The sequence below is a fragment of the Bison bison genome, unplaced genomic scaffold (assembly GCF_000754665.1).
Source record: "Bison bison bison isolate TAMUID 2011002044 unplaced genomic scaffold, Bison_UMD1.0 scf7180017864327, whole genome shotgun sequence".
NCBI classification, from domain to species: domain Eukaryota; kingdom Metazoa; phylum Chordata; class Mammalia; order Artiodactyla; family Bovidae; genus Bison; species Bison bison.
Genome location: NW_011494899.1, coordinates 5,598,769 through 5,621,851, shown reverse-complemented (window position 1 = coordinate 5,621,851; position 23,083 = coordinate 5,598,769). Strand labels below are relative to the sequence as shown.

General features: G+C 46.4%; 2 protein-coding genes across 2 annotated transcripts in view; one reads left to right on the top strand and one right to left on the bottom strand.

Moving 5' to 3' along the window:
• The window catches only part of STAB2 (stabilin 2), a 169,621-nt gene extending 155,207 nt beyond the window's left edge, over positions 1 to 14,414 (top strand). The window contains exons 64-69 of the mRNA XM_010853421.1: positions 4,119 to 4,238; positions 5,014 to 5,154; positions 8,316 to 8,423; positions 9,240 to 9,368; positions 10,303 to 10,419; positions 13,876 to 14,414. Of these exons, the coding sequence (XP_010851723.1) occupies positions 4,119 to 4,238; positions 5,014 to 5,154; positions 8,316 to 8,423; positions 9,240 to 9,368; positions 10,303 to 10,419; positions 13,876 to 13,926 (666 nt within the window). The 3' untranslated portion in view covers positions 13,927 to 14,414. The remainder of the gene's footprint in view (positions 1 to 4,118; positions 4,239 to 5,013; positions 5,155 to 8,315; positions 8,424 to 9,239; positions 9,369 to 10,302; positions 10,420 to 13,875) is intronic.
• A 4,921-nt stretch (positions 14,415 to 19,335) lies between these two features.
• NT5DC3 (5'-nucleotidase domain containing 3) overlaps positions 19,336 to 23,083 on the bottom strand; it is a 69,635-nt gene continuing 65,887 nt past the window's right edge. Inside the window, exon 14 of the mRNA XM_010853463.1 lies at positions 19,336 to 21,189. Coding sequence (XP_010851765.1) covers positions 20,937 to 21,189 — 253 coding nt within the window. The 3' untranslated portion in view covers positions 19,336 to 20,936. The remainder of the gene's footprint in view (positions 21,190 to 23,083) is intronic.

Below are 23,083 nucleotides of genomic sequence, written 5' to 3'. Positions count from 1 at the left end.
ACTGCCCAAATTTGACACTTAGATTTGCCACTTACTTGGTGCGTCACCTTAAATGAGTTGCTTTCCCTTCTGGGCCTCAGTTTGCTCATCTGTAAAATGGAGATGACACAATCTCATAGGGTAAGGTGATAAATAAATGACTTGATATTTGTAAAGTGCTTAGCCCTGTGGCAAGCAGATGGAAAATGCTATCCTGGTGTTAGCTGGTAACTCATCTATCTGTTTGCGACTACAGCAGCTTCAGAGTCTGCCCTGTAGGAATAAGTTGCTCTTCTGTCTTCATGGACAGGGTGGGGCACAGTTAAGTCTGCCTGGTGATCACCCAGTGGCCAAATTCTCAATATATAGTCAACTTGCATTCTTCACTGTACTTTTATCTTTAAAAAAAAAAAATTAGTTTTGGCCATGCTACATGGCTTGCAAGATCTTAGTTCCCCAACTAAGGATCAAACCCACACCCTCAGCAGTGAAAGCACTGAGTCCTAACCATTAGCCCACCAGGGAATTCCTGCACTGCATTTAAAGTCACTTTAATATGCTACAAGTCATGTCCAATGAAGAGAAAGTCCCTGTTAGAGAAAGAATTGGTGTTGACTATGAATATGAGAGTTGGACTATGAAGAAAGCTGAGCACCAAAGAATTGATGCTTTTGAACTGTGGTGTTGGAGAAGACTCTTGAGAGTCCCATGGACTGCAAGGAGATCCAACCAGTTCATTCTAAAGATCAGTCCTGGGTGTTCTTTGGAAGGAATGATGCTGGGGCTGACACTCCAGTACTTTGGCCACCTCATGCAAATAGTTGACTCATGGAAAAGACTCTGATCCTGGGAGGGATTAGGGGCAGGAGGAAAGGGGGATGACAGAGGATGAGATGGCTGGATGGTATCACCAACTCGATGGACGTGGGTTTGGGTGAACTCCGGGAGTTGGTGATGGACAGGGAGGCTTGGCATGCTGCAGTTCATGGGGTCACAAAGAGTTGGACACAACTGAGCAACTGAACTGAACTGAACTGAACTGATGGGAAGACTGCATAGAAGAAATATATTAAAAAGATCTTCATGACCCAGGTAACCATGATGGTGTGATCACTCACCTAGAGCCAGACATCCTGGAATGTGAAGTCAAGTGGGCCTTAGAAAGCATTACTATGAACAAAGCTAGTGGAAGTGATGGAATTCCAGTTGCGCCATACTGTTAAAAGTGCTGCACTCAATATACTAGCGAATTTGAAAAACTCAGCAATGGCCACAAGACTGGAAAAGGTCAATTTTCATTCCAATCCCAAAGAAAGGTAATGCCAAAGAATGTTCAAACTATTGCACAATTGCACTCATCTCACAATTGCACTCATCTCATACACTAGCAAAGTAATGCTCAAAATTCTCCAAGCCAGGCTTCAACAGTTCATGAACCATGAACTTCCAGATGTTCAAGCTAGATTTAGAAAAGAGATCAAATTTCCAACATCCATTAGATCATCAAAAAAGCAAGAGAGTTCCAGAAAACTATCTACTTCTGCTACACCAAAGCCTTTGACTGTGTGGATCACAACAAACTGTGGAAAATTCTTCAAGAGATGGGAATACCAGACCACCTGACCTGCCTCCTGAGAAATCTGTATGCAGGTCAAGAAGCAACAGTTAGAACCAGACATGGAATAACAGACTGGTTCCAAATTGGGAAAGGAGTACATCAAGGTTGTATATTGTCACCCTGCTTATTTAACTTATATGAGTACATCATGTGATATGCTGGGCTGGATGAAGCACAAGCTGGAATCAAGATTGCTGGGAAAAATATCAATAACACCAGATATACAGATGACACCACTCTTATGGCAGAAAGCGAATAAGAACTAAAGAGCCTCTTGATGAAAGTGAAAGAGGAGAGTGAAAAAGTTGGCTTGAAACTCAATATTCACCAAACTAAGATCATGGCATCTGGTCCCATCACTTCATGGCAAATAGATGGGGAAACAATGGAAACAGTGAGAAACTTTATTTTCTTGTGCTCTAAAATCATTGCAGATGTTGACTGCAGCCATGAAATTAAAAGAGGCTTGCTCCTTGAAAAAAAAAAGTTATGACCAACCTAGACAGCATATTAAAAAGCAGAGACATTACTTTGCCAACAAAGGTCCACCTAGTCAAAGCTATGGTTTTTCCAGTGGTCATGTATGGATGTGAGAGTTGGACTATAAAGAAAGCTGAGCACCAAAGAATTGATGCTTTTGAACTGTGGTGTTGGAGGAGACTCTTGAGAGTCTCTTGGACTGCAAGGAGCTCAAACCAGTCCATCCTAAAAGAAATCAGTCCTGAATATTCATTGGAAGGGCTGATGCTGAACCTGAAACTCCAATATTTTGGCCACCTGATGTGAAGAACTGACTCACTGGAAAAGACCCTAATGCTGGGACAGATGGAGAAGGCAATGGCAACCCACTCTAGTGTTCTTGCCTGGAGAATCCCAGGGATGGGGGAGCCTGGTGGGCTGCAGTCCATGAGGTCACACAGAGTCGGACACGACTGAAGCAACTTAGCAGCAGCAGCTGGGACATACTGAAGGCAGGAGAAGGGGATGACAGAGGATGAGATGGTTGGATGGCATCACTGACTCGATGCACATGAATATATGCAAGCTCCAGGAGTTGGTGATGGACAGGAAAGCCTGGTGTGCTGCAGTCCATGGGGTCACAAAGAGTCAAACACAACTGAGCAACTGAACTGAACTTATCAAAGAACTGAGCTTTGATATTAATAACAGCAATAATAACAATAGCTAACATGTCCTGTGCATTTTCTTCACACGAGGCATTCTCTGAGGCCGTTCAGGTTACTTTTCACTTGCTTCACAAAACATAAGCTCCATAAGGGAAATTATTTTCTCCGCCTTGTGGCTAGCATATAGTAGGTGCTCAGTAATACTTGTTACACAGAATAAATCCTTATGCAACCTTATGAAGTCACTTTTGCCATTATTCCCATTTTGCAGATAAAGAAACTGAGGCTTAGCAAGGTCAAGGATACAGCCAAGGAGAGGGGACAGAGCATAAGTACAGGGCTTGTAGGAACAGGGCAGAAGCTAGACCCAGGACCCCAAAATAGTGAGTCTTTGTCCACAGACCACTTAACTAGCCTAAAAACTCAGGGTTACTGTAAATATTCTAAAGATGAACACCCAAACCAATGTTTGTGCTGTGTGGGAGTGTGGCTTGTGACAGCATCTCAGATAAAAGACTTTGTAGAACAAAACCCACTGGCTGTGTGCCCTTCAGCAAATTCTCAACTTCTCTGGGCAGCAGCAGGGCTCTCTGCACGATGACAGTGCTGAAGTGCATAGTGCGATTTCTTAAAATCTGTTCAGTGAATATTTATTGAGTACTTAACAATGTGCTTGAGATATATCAGTGAACAAAACAGACAAGAAACAGAATAAAGCGAATAGTATTGAATGCTAGAAGGTGATCTAGACTATGGGGGTGGGGAGGGGACCCACAGGGTTCCCATGTTGCCTAGAGTGATGAGAGAAGGCCTTAGTGAGAAGGTAAGATGTAAACAAAGTGTGGACAGAAGAGAGGAAGTTAGCCATGCAGATTTCAAGGAAGAATATTCCAGGCGTAAGGAACAGCCAGGCAAAGGATGAAAGGCAGGACGTTGCTGAGCAAGCCTGAGGAACGTCAAGGAGGCCAGTGTGGCTGGGGCAGGGTGAGCAAGAGGACAGCTGGGTGCAGGGTCAGAGGAGCAAGACTCCAGGTGGTTTGGGCCTCGTGGGCACTGTAAGGACTTCGGCTTTTCCTCTGGGTGAAGCGGGTGCCTTGCAAATTTTTGGCAAAAGAAGACTCCGGAATTCACTTAAGATCTCAAAGCCTACACAAGCTGCCTCGTTGAGAATGGCCTGTGATCTGGCTGTGTCTTAGGACCATAGGATTTATCAAGGAAAGGAAAAATCCTCCTAAAATTTTCCCAAGGGGCAGTCAGAAAGATGAGCAGATGAGTGGCAGCCTGAGCTAGGGTGATCATCAGGAATACTCCCAAAGGGGTGATGCCACCCTCTCCAGCCAGTCCCTCCCTAAACACCACGCTGACCCTTCTGACCACCTCCTTCCTATCCCCAGGAAGTGCTGGTGTATTCCAACAGCTCAGCCAGAGGCCAGGCATTCCTGAAACACCTGACTGACCTGTCAATCCGAAGCACCCTCTTTGTGCCCCAGAACGGTGGGCTCGGGGAAAACGAGGTGAGCTGGGTTCCTGGTATCTGCATTTAGTGCTTCTAGACAGTATCAGTTATCACCTCAACGATGCAATGTCACAAATGACCCCACAGTGCAGTAGCTACATTTATGTGGCTCACACAGCTGCAGATCAGCTGGCAGTTCTGGGCTTGGCCAGGCATGCTTGCGTGTCTGAGCTGGGCTGGCCATCAGCCGATCTAGCCTGGCCTGTCTGGGACTCTGCTCCACAGGGCTCTCAGCTTCAGCAGGTTATCTCAGGCATGTTCTTCTGGCAGAAAATGCCAGCACTTTCTAAGACCCTGTCTGGTCTCATTTGCTAACATACCACACACCCAAAAAGTCACGTAGCTGAACCCAAAGCTAGAGTGGGAGGCCCTCAGAGTTATAGGGCAAAGGGCAAGGATACAGGGAGAGGTGAAGAACTGGGGCCAGGGATGCAACTGATCTACCACACCAACCTCCTTCGTGTCATGGCACACAGAGGAGCTGGCAGCGTTTATTAAGCCTGCCCACAGGCTCCGACAGCCTCGAGCCCTTATCCCACTGAGGGCTGAGAAAAGCAATACCTCTGTTCACTTGTTACCCACTCGAGACCCACTCCTCTCAGGACATCACTGGGAAGCTTTGCTTAGACCATTAAAATGACTTCCAAGTGGAGGCAGAAAAGTCAAGGCCTTGAGAAGTGATTTTTTTTTTTTCTGTGTCATCCTTATCACAAAAATGAAAAAATATTGCTTGACTTTTAAAGACCATTCTTATGTCTCTCCTCTCCTCTCAGACCCTGTCTGGGCGGGACATAGAGCACCACCTCTCCAACATCAACATCTTTTTTTACAATGACCTTGTCAATGGTACCATCGTGCACACGAGGCTGGGAAGCCAGCTGCTCATCACCTCCAGCCAGGACCAGCGCCAACTGGTATGAAAAGTCTTCTGGGCTTATTGGGAGAAATGGAGATAATAAATGCAAAGTTTCTAGCATAGAGTAGGTGCTTAATAGATGGCAACGCTTATAATGCGAAAGAAAACTCTAAAGCTACAGTAAGATGGTACTGGCTGAACACCAGAACACACCATACTGACTGTCAGGCAGCCCCTACTCCTTGAGCACTAAGTCCCTGGTGACCGCCAGCCCCAGAAGCTGATAATGAGGACCTATAAATGAAACCATTCTAAAGCTGTCTGATTCTCTGCCTTTATTTCTGTCAGATTTTCAGCCTATCCCAGGTATTAACACGTGAGCCTTGAAGTCAAATGACCTTAGTATGTCTGCCGCCCACTAGCTCTAGGACTTTAGGTAACTTGTCTGAACTTCTCTGGGTCCCAATTTCCTCATCTGAAAGACAGGGGTGTTGGTGATGTGTTGATGATGGCGATAGCAGTGATGATGCTTATGATGGTAACAGTGAAATTATTTTGATAATGGTGGTGTTGATAATTGCAATGACGATGGTGGGGATGATGGTGGTGGTTGTGATATTAGAAGTGGTGATAGTGGTGGTGGTAACATGACCATGATGTTCAAATCACAGGCTTCTAAAGTATTCTTTCAACTGAAGTCTAGTTGATTTACATGTTGTATTAGTTTTAGGAGCACAGCAAGATGATTCAGTTTTTTATAGATATATTCAGGTATATACGTATTTTCAGGTTCTTTTCCTATATAAGTTATTACAAAATATTGACCCTCTGACCAATTGGTGGCTCAGACAATAGCAGAGGGAACTATATAGTTCCTGTGAGAAGGAACCTTGGAGAAGGGAATGGCTACCCACTCCAGTATTTTTGCCTGGTGAATTCCATGGACAGAGAAGCCTGGCAGGCTACAGTCTATGGGGTCACAAAGAGTCGGACACGACTGACACTTTTTTCACATTATGTATGTTAATCCTGTACTCCTAATTTATCCCTCTTCCCACCTTTCTATTTTGTTAACCATTCAGTTCAGTTCAGTCGCTCAGTCGCATCCAACTCTTTGCAACCCCATGAACCGCAGCACGCCAGGCCTCCCTGTCCATCACCAACTGCCGGAGTCTACCCATATCCATGTCCATTGAGTCGGTGATGCCATCCAACCATCTCATCCTCTGTCCTCCCCTTCTCCTCCTGCCCTCAATCTTCCCCAACATCAGGGTCTTTTCAAATGAGTCAGCTCTTCGCATCAGGTGGCCAAAGGATTGGAGTTTCAGCTTCAACATCAGTCCTTCCAATGAACACCCAGGACAGACCTTTAGGATGGACTGGTTGGATCTCCTTGCAGTCCAAGGGACTCTCAAGAGTCTTCTCCAACACCACAGTTCAAAAGCATCGATTATTCAGCGCTCAGCTTTCTTCACAGTCCAACTCTCACATCCATACATGACCACTGGAAAAACCATAGCCTTGACTAGACGGACCTTTGTTGGCAAAGTAATGTCTCTGCTTTTAAATATGCTGTCAAATTTTAACCATAAATTTACAGAAATAGTCTATGAGTCTATTTCTGTTTTGGAGACAAGTTCATCTTTTTCTTTTAGATTCCATATATGACACATTCAAAATTTACCTTTCTGACTAAGATAATCTGGGTCCTTCCATGTTGCTGCAGATGGCATTATTTCATTCTTTTTATGGCTGAGTAATATTCCATTGTTTATATGTACCACATCTTCTTTATTCATTCATCTGTTGATGCTCATTTAAGTTGCTTCCAAGTCTTGGCTACTCTAATAGTGCTACCATAAACATTAGGCTGCATGTATCATTTGGAATTATGGTTTTCTCTAGCAATTTGCCCAAGAGTGGGATTGTAAGATCATGTGGTTGCTCTAATTTTAGTATTCTGAGGAAACTCCATACTGTTCTCCATAGTTGTTGCGCCAATTTATATTCCCATCAGCACTGTAGGAGGGTTCCCTTTTTTGCACACCCTCAACAGCATTAATAATTATTTGTAGACTTTTTGATGATGGCCATTCTCACTGGTGTGAAGTGATACCTCATGGTGGTTTTGTCAGATCATACGCTTTTATGGAGATTCAGTGATTCAGGGATTTTGACATGTGATAATGGTATCTGACATGTAGCAAGGGCTAAATGAATATTTTTTATAAACATGAGTATTTTTTAAATTTTATTTAGTTATTTTTGGCTGCACTGGGTCTTTGTTGCTGCACATGGGCTTCTCATTGCAGTGGCTTCTCTTGTTGCAGAGCATGGGCTCTGGGGCACACAGGCTTCAGCAGTTATGGTGTATGGGCTCAGTAGTTGTGGCTTGCAGGCTCTAGGGCACGGGTTCAGTAACTGTGGCACATGGGTCCAGTTGCTCCAAGGCATGTGGGATCTTCCCGGGCCAGGGATCGAATCCGTGTCCTCTGCACTGGAAGGTGGACGGACTTCTAATCATTGGACCACCAGGGAAGCCCTGATGAATACTTTTAATACTTACCTAATAAATGATCTTTATTACTGAAGATCAGTAGTTTAGACCAGTACTTCTCAAACTTTAACAGGCACTTAAATCACTTATGAGTTTGTTAAAATTCATATTGTAATTCAGCAGGTGGGTTGTGGGGCCCCAGGTTCTGCATTTCTAATCAACTCCCGGGTGTCTGCCCACACCACAAGCCAGTGGCTCACACTTTGATTAACGAGGAATTAGCTCACTTAACATCTGTTTCTTGTGTGGTGTGATGTTCACAGCAGTGGGTCTGGAGTTGGGGCATGGGGTTTGCCACCTACTACCTATGTGATCTTGGTGTGTGTGATCATGAACTATGTGATCACACCACCTTCTGACCCCTCATCTGTTAAACAAGAGGGCTGGATAGAATGACCTCCTGGGTTCTCTGCAGCCCAGAACAGTTTGTTAGCACAAGAACTACTAATGTGCTGTTCTGGGCTGTCCAGAGGGCGAGCACAAGCCCCATACTGCCCGTCAGTGAGGATGGGCCTGAAACCCAGGCTCCCGGACCTCAGGGAAACTGGACAACTTTCTTCCATGGAAGGGCTGCTGCTGCTGCTGCTAAGTCTGCCCACATGGAAAGAAAGAATCAGATAGTCAGAGATATCTGATAGACAGCCCTCCTCTCACCTCCCTAGGAGACCAGGTTCGTTGATGGAAGAGCCATTCTGCAGTGGGACATCTTTGCCTCCAATGGGATTATTCATGTCATTTCCAAGCCTTTAAAAGCTCCCTCTATCCCAGGGGTGAGTATACAGCATTCCTGATAAGGAGGAGCCTCGATGTCCACTCCCCAAGTAGCGAGCTACTCCTGGGAGCCCTGCCACCCCATCCACGGCAGCTGGCCTCAGGGATGCCAGCCCGCATCCAGTGTGTCAGTGACATAACATGTGTCAGCACCAATATTTGCTGAATGAAAAGGGCAGGAAGTGCCAGTGGAGAAACCACTGGAAGGGGAGTGAAAATCCTGAGCCCCTCCACCTCGTAACCATGTGAACTCAGACAAGCCCCAAACATCATCGAGCCCCATTTTTCTTATCTGCAAAATGGAGGTCAAAATGCCTTCTTCCCTGGATTCTTGGGAAGACAATGAGTTAATGTAAAATAATAAAGACAGTTCCTGGCACTTGCTTTATAAGAGTTGGTCAGCTGGCTGTGGTCAGTTGGTGGTGATGTTAGTTTTCTAACTTTGTTCTAAAGGTATGAAGCTCCAAAACGAGGCTGGCTTCAAAGCCCACCTCTACCACTTACGGGCTGTGTGACACTGGGCAAGTGCTTACCCTCTCTGTGTCTCTGTTCTCCTGTATAAAAATGGAAACAGTAGAAACTGTTCTTATCTCTTTGTGTTATTATGCATTTAAATGGATTATTTTATGTAAGGGGGCTTAGAACAGACCCTGGAAGTAGTAAGGGCTAGATACATATTGACAGCTTTATCATTATTTTTATCCCAGCTGGCACAAGATGCCTCAGGCAAGCCAGAATGGGGTGGGCTCCAGGAAGCATGCCTCTTTGGGGAAGTCACCAGTTCTGGTACCAACCACTGCCCTTTCTGTGTGTAGACGCCAGGCCACAGCGGCCTGGGAACAGGGGTGTTCTTTGCCATCATCCTGGTCATTGGAGCCATTGCTTTGGCAGCATACTCCTACTTTCGACTAAACCGGAGAACGATTGGCTTCCAGCATTTTGAGGTGAGACAGAGAAAAACAGGACCATGGGGATGGGGGTCCACTCTGAAACCCAGCCCCGGCTCTGGGCTACTCCAGCAGACCGGCTGCTTCCTCGCTGAGCACTTGGCACACTTTTCCTGTCTCCTGGATGGGGCCTCTGCCCTGAAGAGATCAGCAGTGGCAGCTCCGGGGCCCTCTACCTGGCTGAATCAGAGGATGGAGGAGGGCGAAGGCCAGCCAGTAGCCCTTCATGCCACAGGTGTGGCTTGGAGCCAAATTCACCAGGGGCCCAGGAGGCCACTCACCTTGGAGGAATCACAAGACAAGCTTCAAAGCTGACTCTGAGGGTGGGGACACGGTGGGGGGCCTGCACAGCCAGAGGCCTCAGGTCATAGCCAGTGAAACACACTGGCCCTATTTGAACAGCTGAACCCACATCCAGGTCAGTGGGTCTTAGTTCACCATGGGAGACCCTGCGGGCCGGATACGGCTGCAGCCCCCAAGCAGTAGGTCACTTCCTTCTGGCAGATAACCTATACAAGCATTATATACACCACATTTAACAAAAGTGCCATGCTGCACGATTCCTTTTATACTAAGTTCAAGGATAGGTAAAACCATTCCAGGTGATGGGAGTCAGAAAAGCAGTTTACCATGGGCGGGACCAGATAATGGCAGGCAGGGGGCATGAGGGCACCTCCTGGAGGATGGAGATGCCCTGTATGCTGATTTGGGTGGTGGTCACACATGGGTGAACATATTTAAGAAGTCATTGAGCTGAACACTTAAGATTGGTGCGTGATATTACATCTAGGTCAGATCTCAATAAAAGGACAACAGAAAAGTTCCCGGAGGTGGAGGTGGGGGCGGGGCTTGCCTTAGCTTCCGACTTGGCTGCGACACCCCACCTTGGGGACTTCGTGGGGCTCAGCCCTGTGCTTGTCTGTCCGAGCAGTCGGAAGAGGACATTGACGTTGCAGCTCTTGGCAAGCAGCAGCCCGAGAATATCTCGAACCCCATGTACGAGAGCACAACTTCAGCAACCCCGGAACCTTCCTACGACCCGTTCACAGTGAGTTTGTCTTTTCATCTAAAACAGGTTCAGCTGAGGTTGGTGGGGGGCGGCGGGTAGGGCAATGATGTCTTTCAGCAGACCTGTGTAGAGCACTGCGCCAAGAAATCTCACTTCTAGGACACGTCTCCAGGCTACAAGCCTAGAAGCAAGCTGGGTGAAGCCCTGTGGTCGTTCTGTGTTCTGAGCTCTCCTGAGTGGATTGTGGATTGCAGAGGCGTCCATTGGTTAGATCTAGAAAAGAACTAGGGGTTGCACAACGCCAACCTTGGGACTGGGTGAGAGGTGACAAGGAGAAGAAACCTTGGGCTGAATTCTGCCACAACCACTGACGAGGTAGCAGGCTCAAAGGAAGACCTAAAACTGCTTCAACATTTACAGTTGTCCGGGATTCTTCTGCCCGTTGTCAGAGCTGCTTCTTACTTTAGGAGCTACGTCTCTTTGACGAGGTTTTTTTTTTTTTATCTAGGGGCATGGGTCCTGCTCTGGTCTTCCAAGAAAGGGCCACTTGTTTCTAGAATTAGTGACCCTTGAGCTTGGATGGAGCCGCCACTGACCGCAGCGCTGTGGCAGGGAACCCATTCACATCAAATGTGCGAGACACACTCTGCCTATGTTACCAGGTCTGGACTGAGAAGCTAAGAGTGAAATAAGAGAAAACATACTGGTCTTTGCCCCAGAGCTCATAAACTCCTCTGATTTCTTAAGTGGTGAGAATACCAGGGGCATCTTTTGTTCTGAGATTCTGGGTTGGCTCCTGTATGCCTTCTGGTCACCAGAAAGACCAAACCATGATTCGAAGGTTGGGATTTTTCAGTTCAACCCTTCACTCTCCAGAGGGAGAGAGAGGCCAGAAATGTAGCTGATAGTCGATGTGAGGAAGTCTCCATAAAAATTCCCCCCCCCTTTTTTAAATGTGTGTGTAATCTATTATAGATTTCAGTTTGTAGTTACTGTGATGTTTTGTTATAGCAGTCCATATATAAACAAGATTATCTTAAGTTGCTGGTCTTTTAATTTCAAATACATTTCCCATATCCTGCATTTGTGTTCTCATGACTGCTGGTTTTGATATCACTTCTGTGTGATATCCATCCTTTACTGGATGTTTGCCTTTACCAATGAGCTTTTCTAGTCATAATTTTGTTTCTAGTTGTGGCCTTGTCCACTTAAGAGTAGTTCCTTTAGCATTTGTTAGAAAGGTGGTCTGGTGGTGCTGAATTCTTAGCTTTTGCTTGTCTGCAAAGCTTTTGATTTCTCTGTTAAATCTGAATGAAAGCCTTACTTGTAATTTTGGTGTTTTCATAAGAGGTGAGCTCAAATCCTTCTATTCTACCATCATCCATAAATCCCAGTGGTAGGGGGTTCAGACATCTTCCAGGGTGGTGAACATATCCACACTGGGAGGGTGATGCACCTGAAGTCCACGGGGCAGTGGCTATACTGAATTTTTATAAGTTGGCACTGAAACGTTACAGCATTCTATTGTACCATTTTAAGCTTATAGAATGCAACACTTGTTGTTATTTTTCTAGTGAACCAAATGCAACTCTCCCATGGTTCTCAGTGCCTGTGGTAGTAGATTTAATATATTTGCAATATGGAAAATAATCAGATCATAAATCCTATTGCTTTTTAATCAAACCCATGTAAAAGTTTCTAGTCCAGATTCAAGGGCAAGTTCAGTTAAGCTGCATTTATTAACTGTCTATTTCTATAAGCCTTGTGATATGGAAATCAACCTCATCTTAAAAGCAAGGGGAGTCCAAATGCTTGGGGCTGGTGCAATGGGACAATCCAGAGGGATGGTATGGGAGGGAGGAGGGAGGAGGGTTCAGGATGGGAAGCACATGTATACCTGTGGTGGATTCATTTCGATATATGGCAAAACCAATACAATAAAGTTTAAAAATAAAATAAAATTTAAAAAAGTAACATAAAAGCAAGGGGAAAAATTTCATATTCTGTTCAGGGCTCTCCATGGCCTCTCAGCTGTCTGGCTTTTCTCGGGGCCCCATGAGCACTGTCGATGGAATACTCACCTGAGGCAGGTGAGAGTACCCTAAGAGACAGGACTCGGTTCAACCTTCCTAATCAGACCAGGTGGCAAAAATATTCCAGTTACAGGAATCCTAGGCTGAGGGCACCAGCCCCAAATCTGCTTTATTCTCATGCCTTTTATACTGAAGGAGCAGATGTTGCCTCTAGACGACCTGGAGCCAATCCATACATTGTGAGCATCCATTATGTGAACGGACAGAGCTGCGGTCTGATCAGAGCCACAGACAGCAGGAGGTTCAGGAGGCTGCCTCTGGACTGTTGCTTCTGATCAGACCCAGTTCAGGATGAACTGTCAACCGGAAAGGATTTTTTTTGTAACCAGAGTAACAGCCATGTTTTGTGGGGTGGTTTTATTTTCCTTAGAGTAGTATCTAACTTAATTCACACACCTCCCTGTCAGGTAAATATTATTAGGCCCCTTAATAGATGAGAAAAATTCTGCAGAGGTGAAATGACTTGTCCACATGTTCAGGCCGAGAGCATACCCCATCTTCAGGCCACGAGCCAGGACAGCAGCGTGAAGCCACCCTCGCTCCCACCGGATGTATTCACAAGAGACTGCAGGAAAAATAGTGTTTTTAGGCTGAAAGAGAGGAAAAAGTTTTCCTTGACCCTCTGATGATTCGTGGCTGGGCCTGAAAAGTAAACTGGTAAAGACAGACTCACAGAAGAACATATATATGTTATTGAACATTTATGTGTACATGGGAGCCTTCATGAGAAAATGAAGACCCAAAGAAGGGACCAGAACAGGAAGCCTTTGCACCTTTTAGACTAAATGTGTGAGGAACTGACGAGAGAGAGAGCTTTGGACCTAGAGGTCGTAAATGGTGAAGAAGTCACTAGGAAGATAAGGGTTAGTGAACAAGGTTTGTTTGTACAGGTTTCTTGGCCCCCAGCTCCCCAGAAGTGATGCATCTTCTTTCCTCTAAAAATTTCATGAGAGAATTTTATTACCTGTTTCAGGGGAAAAGGGTAGGGGGCAGAGTTAGTCAGAGTGACCTTCCTGCTTCTGTCATGTAAAAGAATTCCTTCAGTTTGACATTTAACACGCCAAGTTACTGGATTGGGGGTAGCATGTCCTAAGGGCTTTCCCCAGGGCTTCAGTGGTAAAGAATTCACCTGCCAATACAGGAGATACAGGTTCAATCCCTGAGTCGGGAAGATCCCCTGGAGAAGGAAATGGCAACCCACTCCAGTATTCTTGCTTGGAAAATCACATGGACAGAGGAGCCTGGTGGGCTAGTCCACGGGGTCACAAAAGAGTTGGCCATGACTTAGCAACTAAACAACCAGTGTGCCCTAAACCCGCCAAGGCCTCAGACCAGTAGCCAATATTATGTTCAACCTCGAAGGATGCACCTTCTGCCTGGTTCACAGACTTCTCTTTTCCAGGACCCTGCCGACCAGCTGCTGGACAGCAGTGACCCCCTGGGGGCGCTATGAGGGCTGGACCTGCCCCCTCCAGACATCACCGCTGCCACCTGGGTCCCCAGAGCCACCTCAGAAAGGCCATCAACTGTGAATCCTCAGCCCCAGTTGACTGTGGGAAATGTAAGCTCCTTTAACATTTCAAAGTCTGCAGCACTCAAGCCATACCTCATCACTTCAGTTGATCCAGGGGATATTCTGTTTCTGTGGGTGAGAGACCATATTAAGCCCACCCACCACCCAGGGGACTGCTCCCTCCCTGACCCTCTGCTATCTTCCCTAACCTTCAGTAGCACCTTTTACCTTTTGCCCAGCACTCTAGTGACCTTGTCTTATTTCCCTGTTAAGACTGTAAGCTTCCAAAGAAAAAAAAAAGACTGTAAGCTTCCGAAGGCAGAGACCTTCCTCATTCGTCTTTTTATCTTGACACCCAGCACAGTGTGTGGCATGTGAAATGTGCTCAATTATTGGTTACAGAACAGAAATAAAGTCAGTGGAACAAATCCAGTGTCTGGGAAACAAATCGACCATTTGCCATAGGAGGGGTCAAACTCTGAAGGTAAAATCAACTCATTAGGGCTCATTAGGGCTGTTAGTTAGCCAACATCTGCATTATGAGTGCTTCTTTCTTAATTCTGTTTGGTTTGCTTGTTTGTGTGAAGAAGACATAATAACCACAAGGAGATACCACTTCACACCCACGAGGATGGCCATCCTTAAAACACAGACAATAACCAGTATCCGCGAGGGTGTGGAGAAACTGGATCCCTTCTACTTTGTTGGTAGGAATGTAAAATTGTGCCCCTACCATGGAAAACAGTCCAGCAGTTCCTCAAAAAGTTAAACATAGAATTACCATGTGATCCAGAAATTCCACTCCTAGGTACAGACCCAAGAGAAGTGAACACATGTCCATACAACAACTTATAGAGGTAGTATTATTAGTATTATTCATAATAGCCAAAACATGGAAACAAGCCAAGTGTCTACTGACTTACAAATGAATAACCAAATTGTGTCTTGCCACACAATGAAATAGCATTCCTAAAACAGAACTAAGTAGATACATGCAACACCATGGATGAACCTTGAAAATATGATGCTCAGTGAAAGAAGTCATCAGACACAGAAAACCACATACCAGATGATTCCATTTATATGAAATGTCCAGAATCGGGCCAGTTCTTCTCCATGCAGGACTCTGTGCAAGGCTGGATGTCCACTGGACCCTCAAAAGGCCCGAAGTGGCCTCTCCATCACTGTGACAACCAAGTGCCTCCAGCCCACCCGCCACCCTTTTGCAAGCTACCCCGGGGGTAGCACTGGCCAGGCTCGGGAGCCCCCTCTGGGAAATGGAGATGGGAAAGGCTGGGATGAGCAGATCTCAGACCCCCCTCCATCACCCTCACGGCCCAAACAACTTTGTTCCAAATCATCAGGGTTTTTGCTGAGCCAAGTCCAAAGTTCAGAAGCCCCTGGAGTCTCAGAAGCTTCCTCACAACTCCAGGAAAGGGCATTTATTCAGGCAGAGGAATGATTTACCACCTCCTCTTGGACAACGTGCCGTGATAGGGCAATGCTGGCTCTCCAGGAACTCGCTCCCCAAGGGGACCGTGGGACGGATTCATTAGTGAGTCCACCAACTCCACCATCAAGGGGACAGAAAGGCACATGATTAAGAGGAAAAACAGCAGGCACCCACGAGAGGAGTGAAGGAGATGAAGGTCCTAGCACAATAGAGGTCAAGGATATTAAGTTTAAACACATTCAAACAGTTTAAAAAGGCTCTTCAAAATATAAGTATATCCAAACCCAGCAGTGAACTGACTTCACAACATGCACTCCTCATTCAGTATTAATATTTTCTTCCCTTAAAACACTGCTTCCAATTTTCCATTCTCCCAGTACTTTGCAGACAAACAGGTGGATCACTGTCTTCTCCTTGTTCTCAAGGAGGGAACTGTCTGTGAGAGACAGAAATTCTAGGTGGGTCACCTGCTGCCACCTAAGGCCAAATTCACACCCATTTTCCTTCTGTGGCTTCACTACATGGTCTTCAAGCTCTGAGAACAGGCAGGTGTGCTCTCCTGAGGGTGGGGAGACCAGGGTGGTAAGGAAGGAACCATCAACCTTTTGCCCCTTTACTCAGGGATATTCTTTTTTGGGTACATTAGAATGTGATATGACTTTTGCCACTAACTGAAGCACACAAAAGCAGATGACTGGGAGTAAACTGGACAATACAATTCAAACTTTTATTTGGCAGTAAGTTCGACATCATGTTAACATAAAATCAGTATTTAGAATAAATAGCAAATTCACATTCAGGATAAATAGCAAGTCTACCTAATTTGCATTTACCATGCCTGCATTTACCATGCCTGAAATTAAACAGGCACCATCTGTCCTTCTACTAAATAATTAGAAAACAGTGTCCTAAGTCAGAGTTCAAGGCTGCAGTGTAGAAAAGTACAGAGCAGTGTTGTGGGTCGGTTCCAGAGAGCAGGCATGAGGTGGGGAGTCTCACACAGGAAGTTTACAGGGAACTGTCCTTGGGATGCACACCTGGGAAAAAGGAAGGGGGGGTGGGGCAGGAAGGAGCTGATGGGCCTTCAGAGTTGCTCCAGGGAGGGAGTCTGAACACACCCTTCATCCGAGGCAGGACTCTTCAACAGGGGGAAGCTCCCAGAGAGGACCTACAGCTGCAGACAGTGAGCCAGCAGCAACCAACCCCCACAGCAGCTGGGGGATAAAGTCCTTCAGGGTAGCCAAGCCCATCACAACGCTACTAACACAATCACAGATGAGCACAATGAGAGGTATATTCAATGAGTGCCAAGCCTGGCCGCTCAGTCACACAACTGAGAATCATGCCATGTGCCGGAAACACAGTATGTTACCACTGGCCACATAAGTGAATATGTCCAGAGAGAAGCTCCTAGGGGAAGTGCGAGCTTACCTACAGAACTTCTTTCCACTGGCTGCACACAACTGTGTTCTGTGGTTGCTTACCACCCTGCACACTTTCAGCAAAATCATCATCTCATCATGGCCACCCACACAATCTGTTGATGTGGGGGTCAGCAAACCACCGCCCGAGGGCCAAATCCAGCCTGCAGCCTGTCTTCAGAGGCCAGGCTGCCCTGGACCACAGGCAGGCCCAGTCCCAGAGGAGGGGCTGCAGCAAACGGCCTGCAAAGCCGGAAGTCTTTCCTGTCCGGTCCTTGCCAGGGAAAGTGTGCTGAGCCTTACATTAGGGAAACTTCACTCCCTTTTTCTTCCTCCATCCACTAGGGTATTAAAGGTAAGCTAAGCTAAACTTGGGGGCTTCCCTGGTGGCTCAGATGGTAAAGCATCTGCCTACAATGCGGGAGGACCCAGGTTCAATCCCTGGGTTGGGAAGATCCCCTGGAGAAGGAAATGGCAACCCACTCTAGTACTCTTGCCTGGAAAATTCCACGGAGAGAGGAGCCTGGTGGGCTACAGTCCATAGGGTCGCAAAGAGTCGGACACTCTAGTACTCCTGTCTGGAAAATTCCATGGACAGAGGAGCCTGGTGGGCTACAGTCCATGTGATCGCAAAGAGTCAGACACGACTGAGCAACTTTACTTTTCACTTAAGCCAGGCTTGGAGCCTAGCTCCCACATGCTAACGGAGAAAAGAAAGGAAATTAGTACAAAAGGAAATCAGTACTAAGCCAGCACAACACAGGCTCCGTGGTAGTTGAATGGAGCAATCAAGGAACCCTCCCTGCCTCTACCCAGACTGAGTCTGAGAGCATATTCCAGACCAGGGCCCCCAAGTGGGTCTTTGGCAACAGATGAGCATTTGGCAGAGTAGATCCAATTCCAACGTTTAGCACACTCTACCACTTTAGAGGCCTTTGGGGAGGAAAAGGGGCGGGGGAAGCTATTTAGTTCACCCAAAGCTAAATTAGCTAGCAGGAAAGAGGACTTTGCATTTCTCCTTGGCACTAATTAAGAGAACCAATGCCTTCAAAGCAACTAGGAATTCAGTCATAGATGGGCCTGAATCAGTAACAGGTGGTTTATGTTAGCTGGCAGTAGTGGAGCTGAAGGGAATTTTTAAAAGAAAAAAAAATTTTAAAGACTATGTTAGGAGGAAAGTGGGAGCTCTCCAAACTCCTAAAACATATTAAAAGCCAGGTTTCATCTACTTAAAAAAACGATTCTGGAAAAAACAGTTGTGCAGGTCCCTTCCAGGACAACCGGCTACAGCTATGGTGAGCCTTAGGGGCACAGATAGCCGCCCCTGGACTATGAATTTTTGTTCACATCCTTCTGGGAAAATCAGTCTAACTGATGCTAAAAAGGGAAAATATTTTTCAATGTGCAAGCTAATTTTATTCTGCTCACTTTCCAAACTGATCTTTTAAGTGGTAGAAAATAGACTCCCTTCCCTTGCACCCAAATGCATTCATCAGCGGGCTCACCAGAGGCTAAACCAGGAGGAACAGAATGCTGTACAGGGTGCCGAATCCCAGCTGAGTCATGACAGTGACAAATTAAAATGAACAAGCACAGACAAAGAGAAGCCCTCAGTCCTTCATACAGAGATGGCCGTCCTGACCCTGACTGTGTGCTGGCCCCAGCGCATGCTCAGTGGGTCCTCCGCAGACAGACTTCAATACCGTCATGTGCCATGGCCTTCAGTTGTTGTTCAGTCGCTCAGTCATGTCTGACTCTTTGCGACCCCATGGACTGCAGCATGCCAGGCTTCCCTATTCTTCACTATATCCTGGAGCTTGCTCAACCTTAATTGGTGATAAGTCATTAAAATTCCTTATTCACACACCTAGAAAATGTATTTCTCGCCCCAGGCTTGGGTCTCCTAACCCAGACACACATGAAAGCAGTAAGAATAGCTGTACTGAGTTGTTGGGTAACAACTTTCTTGAGTAAACAAAACACCCTATCACTGGCACGTAGGATATATCCGGTGAATACCTGATTAGAAAGAGTTTTAAAATACCTACTTCCTCAACCAGCTTCTCCAAAGCAGAAACTATCAGCCCAAAGCACCAGCATATCCTCTGAGGACCCCAACACTGAGCAGTTCTGGGCGCCTCCTGCACCCCTGAAATGCCAGTCTCCAATGCACTCTGATGCTTAAAACCCCCAGGCACTAACAAACAGCCAACAAAATGCCTCCTGCAGCCTGAAAAGGGAATGGACACCTGTGTTTATAATAAAGGGAAAAAAGAAGGCCAACTGGGCCTATTAGGTCTAGAGAGTCACCTTCACTATTTTAGTTAAATATAAGAAAAGATCACAGGTATGCCTGGTGGCTCAGTCAGTAAAGAATCCACCTGCCAATGCAGGAGATGTGCATTCGACCCCTGGGTCAGGAAGATCCCCTGGAGAAGGAAATCACAACCCACTCCAGTATTCCTGGTTGGGAAATCCCATGGACAGAGGAGCCTGGTGGGCTACAGTTCATGGGGTTGCCAAGAGTCTACTAAACAACAACAGTCCCATTAAAACACTTATATAGCGTTAAAAAACTATAGCGTTAAACATTAAAAAACTTCTATAGCATGACTTAGCATAGCATAGCATAGAAGTCACCTAATTTCTGCACTCAGGCAGGTAGCCTGTGGCAGGCCAAGCTCACATTTCCTCAACAGCTGGCTCCACACAAATTCATTAAAAACGCCAAATAAGCGAGCAGTCTCTCCTCAAGCCCCTTTCCTCCACCCCTGCATCCTTCAGGTTTAAGAACAGGTGCCACTTGCCTTGTCCTCAGAAATGGGAACACTCACTCAGTGAGGCTATTTCCAACTCTGTTTCTCTCAACGTCAATGTCCTTGATCCGCTCCCACCTTAAACACAGACACTACAGAAATTCCCAAAACAGACACATAAACATGTCAGGAAAGCGATCTACAGGGAGAAGGTGGGAGACAGCTAAGCAGAGAGGGCCACCTCCCTCGCTCTGGCTGGATTCAAGCCCGTCTCCTCGGCTGATGAATCACTGCCCTCCAACGAGGAGGGTTTCTGGTAACACACAGTTTAACAAGATTGCAAAACACCTGGGGGCTGGGGGGTCGCCACACGGCACTAAGTTATGAGGACATTTTTCTTCGTTTCATTTTTCATCCTCCAATGAGCAGGTTCAAGCAACACACGTGTGGTGGTAGTGTCAGGGGTTATAAAGTCCTGGGATACCCACCACAAACGCACTGGTTCCTCTCGCTCGTTGGCATGTAGCAGCCTCATTCTACAGTCTGTTCTGCTGGCAGGACATTAAACCAGAAGCTTTTCTCTCCTTGTCCTCCTTTTCTGAGAGAAAAGAGTGAACCTGCCCACCACTTGGGACACCATGGTCCTTCCCCCGTGTGGGGCAAGACACAGGAAATGGATACTGAGGACAATCAAGGCCAAGGACTTGCAACTTCTCCTGTTCCTTCTCACATAAGACCTCCAGGGAGGCTGAGTCTGCTGTCAAGGGAGGCACCAGTGTGCCAGAGCCCTAGTACCAGATGTGTGGGAACCAGCTGCCGACTGGGCTCCATCTCAGCTGCTGACACCACGGTACGCCATCCAAGTGCCCACTAAAGCATCAGCAGTTCACCAGGGATGCACGTCACCGGGTCCAGCACTGTCTGTGCGTGTTCAGCATTTTCCATGCACTTTCCACAGAAGAGTTAAGAAGAGTTTCAAAACATCACCTGCTGGAATACAGAGCAGACATCAAGAAGACTCCCCATCCCAGGAAGTCCGATGCTGGATACAGTACCTTGGGAAACAAGAAGGCTGATCACAGGGTGTCGACAGGAGGCCAGCCGCTGTCCCCTCCCCACGTGCATAGGAGGGCGGGCTCTGCGAGCTGTGAGCTCCCTTCTCCACGAGCTTCGGGGTATCCTCCATAATGTACAAAACAGGTATCACTAAGACTATCTGTATCATTTCCAAAAGGGACGCTCACATCCCCGCAGAGTCTGCCCAGCGTGGGGCCATCACCGGTCCTGGCTTTTGGTGCCCAGGGGTTTGGGGGCCGCCAGCTACTTGGCCTGGGCCTCTTGCAGCAGTGGCAGCCGGGCGGCCGGGGGCCGATCAGACCAGGCGGGCAGCTCGTGCTGCAGTGGGGTCCGCCGGGGGTAGAAGGTGTGGCTGACGTCGTAGTTCAGCAGGCAGCTCAGGGACGCCATGTAGATGTCGGCGAACCGTGACAGGCGCCGCAGGAAGTACGTGGGGTTCTGGTCTGTGCGGAACAAGCTCCCAAACTGGGCATTGAAGAAACCTTTGGTCATTTCCCTGAAGAGGCGAGAGAAGAGCAAAGCAACAGTGTGACTCCCCGAAGGTCTGCTTTTGTTACTGACATCAGATGACACCAAAATCACTGTTTCACAGAGAAGAGATACATGTAGGACCTTCCCGGCAATCCAGTGGTTAAGAATCCACCTGCAGATGCAGGGTACGTGCCTGTGATCCCTGGTCTGAGAAGATTCCACATGCCGCTGGGCAACTAAGCCCATGTGCCACAACTACTGAGCCCACGCAATGCAACTCCTAGAGCCTGTGCTCTGCAACAAGAGAAGCCACTGCAATGAGAAGCCCGCACACCGCACCTAGAGAAAGCCCGCGCATAGCAACAAAAACCCAGTGCAGCCAAAAACAAATTTATTTAAAGATACATTAAAAAAAGTTATACATATATATCTATATAAATGAATCACTTTACTGTACATCTGAAACTAACACAATGTTAATTACACTCCAATATAAAAGTTAAAAAAAAAGTTACAAAATCCATAAAAGTTTTGAATCACTATGTTGTATACCTGAAACTAATATAATATTGTACATCAACTATACATCAATAAAAAAAAATTTTTAATCACTGTTTCATATGCTTCAGTTCAGTCGCTCAGTCGTGTCCGACTCTTGCAACCCCATGGACTGCAGCACGCCAGGCCTCCCTGTCCATCACCAACTCCCGGAATTTACTCAAACACATCAATTGAGTCGGTGATGCCATCCAACCACCTTATGCTTGGTGGTCCCCTTCTCCTCCCACCTTCAATCTTTCCCAGCATCAGGGTCTTTTTAAATGAGTCAGTTCTTCACATCAGGTGGCCAAAGTATTGGAGTTTCAGCTTTAATATCAGTCCTATCAATGAATATTCAGGACTGATTTCCTTTAGGATGGACTGGGTGGATTGTCCTTGCAGTCCAAGGGACTCTCAAGAGTCTCTTCCGACACCACAGTTCAAAAGCATCAATCTTTGGTGCTCAGCTTTCTTTATAGTCCAACTCTCACATCCATACACGACTACTGGAAAAACCATAGCTTTGACCAGACAGACTTTTGTTGGCAAGTAATGTCTCTGCTTTTTAATATGCTAACTAGGTTGGTCATAACTTTTCTTCCAAGGAGTAAGCATCTTTTAATTTCATGGCTGCAGTGATTTTGAAGCCCCAAAAAATAAAGTGTGCCACTGTTTCCACTGTTTCCCCATCTATTTTCCATGAAGTGATGGGACCGGATACCATGATGTTAGGCATGTTTCTGAATATTAGGCTTTAAGCAAACTTTTTCACTCTCTTTCACTTTTATCAAGAGGCTCTTTAGTTCTTTGCTTTCTGCCATAATGGTGGTATCATCTGCATATCTGAGGTTATTGATATTTCTCCTGAAAATCTTGATTCCAGCTTGTGCTTCATCCAGCCCAGCATTTCTCATGATGTACTCTGCATATAAGTTAAATAAGCAGGGTGACAGTATACAGCCTTGACGTACTCTGTTCATTTTTGGAACCTGTCTGTTGTTCCATGTCTAGTTCTAACTATTGTTTCCGGACCTGCATACAGATTTCTCAAGAGGCAGGTCAGGTGGTCTGGTATTCCCTTCTCTTTCAGAATTTTCCACAGTTTGTGGTGATCCACACTGTCAAAGGTTTTGGCATAGTCAATAAAGCAGAAATAGATGTTTTTCTGGAACTCATGTGCTTTTTCGATGATCCAACAGATGGTGGCAATTTGATCTGTGGTTCCTCTGCCTTTTCTAAAACCAGCTTGAACATCAGGAAGTTCACGGTTCACGTATTGCTGAAGTCTGGCTTGGAGAATTTTGAGCATTACTTTACTAGCATGTGAGATGAGTGCAATTGTGCAGTAGTTTGAGCATTCTTTGGCATTGCCTTTCTTT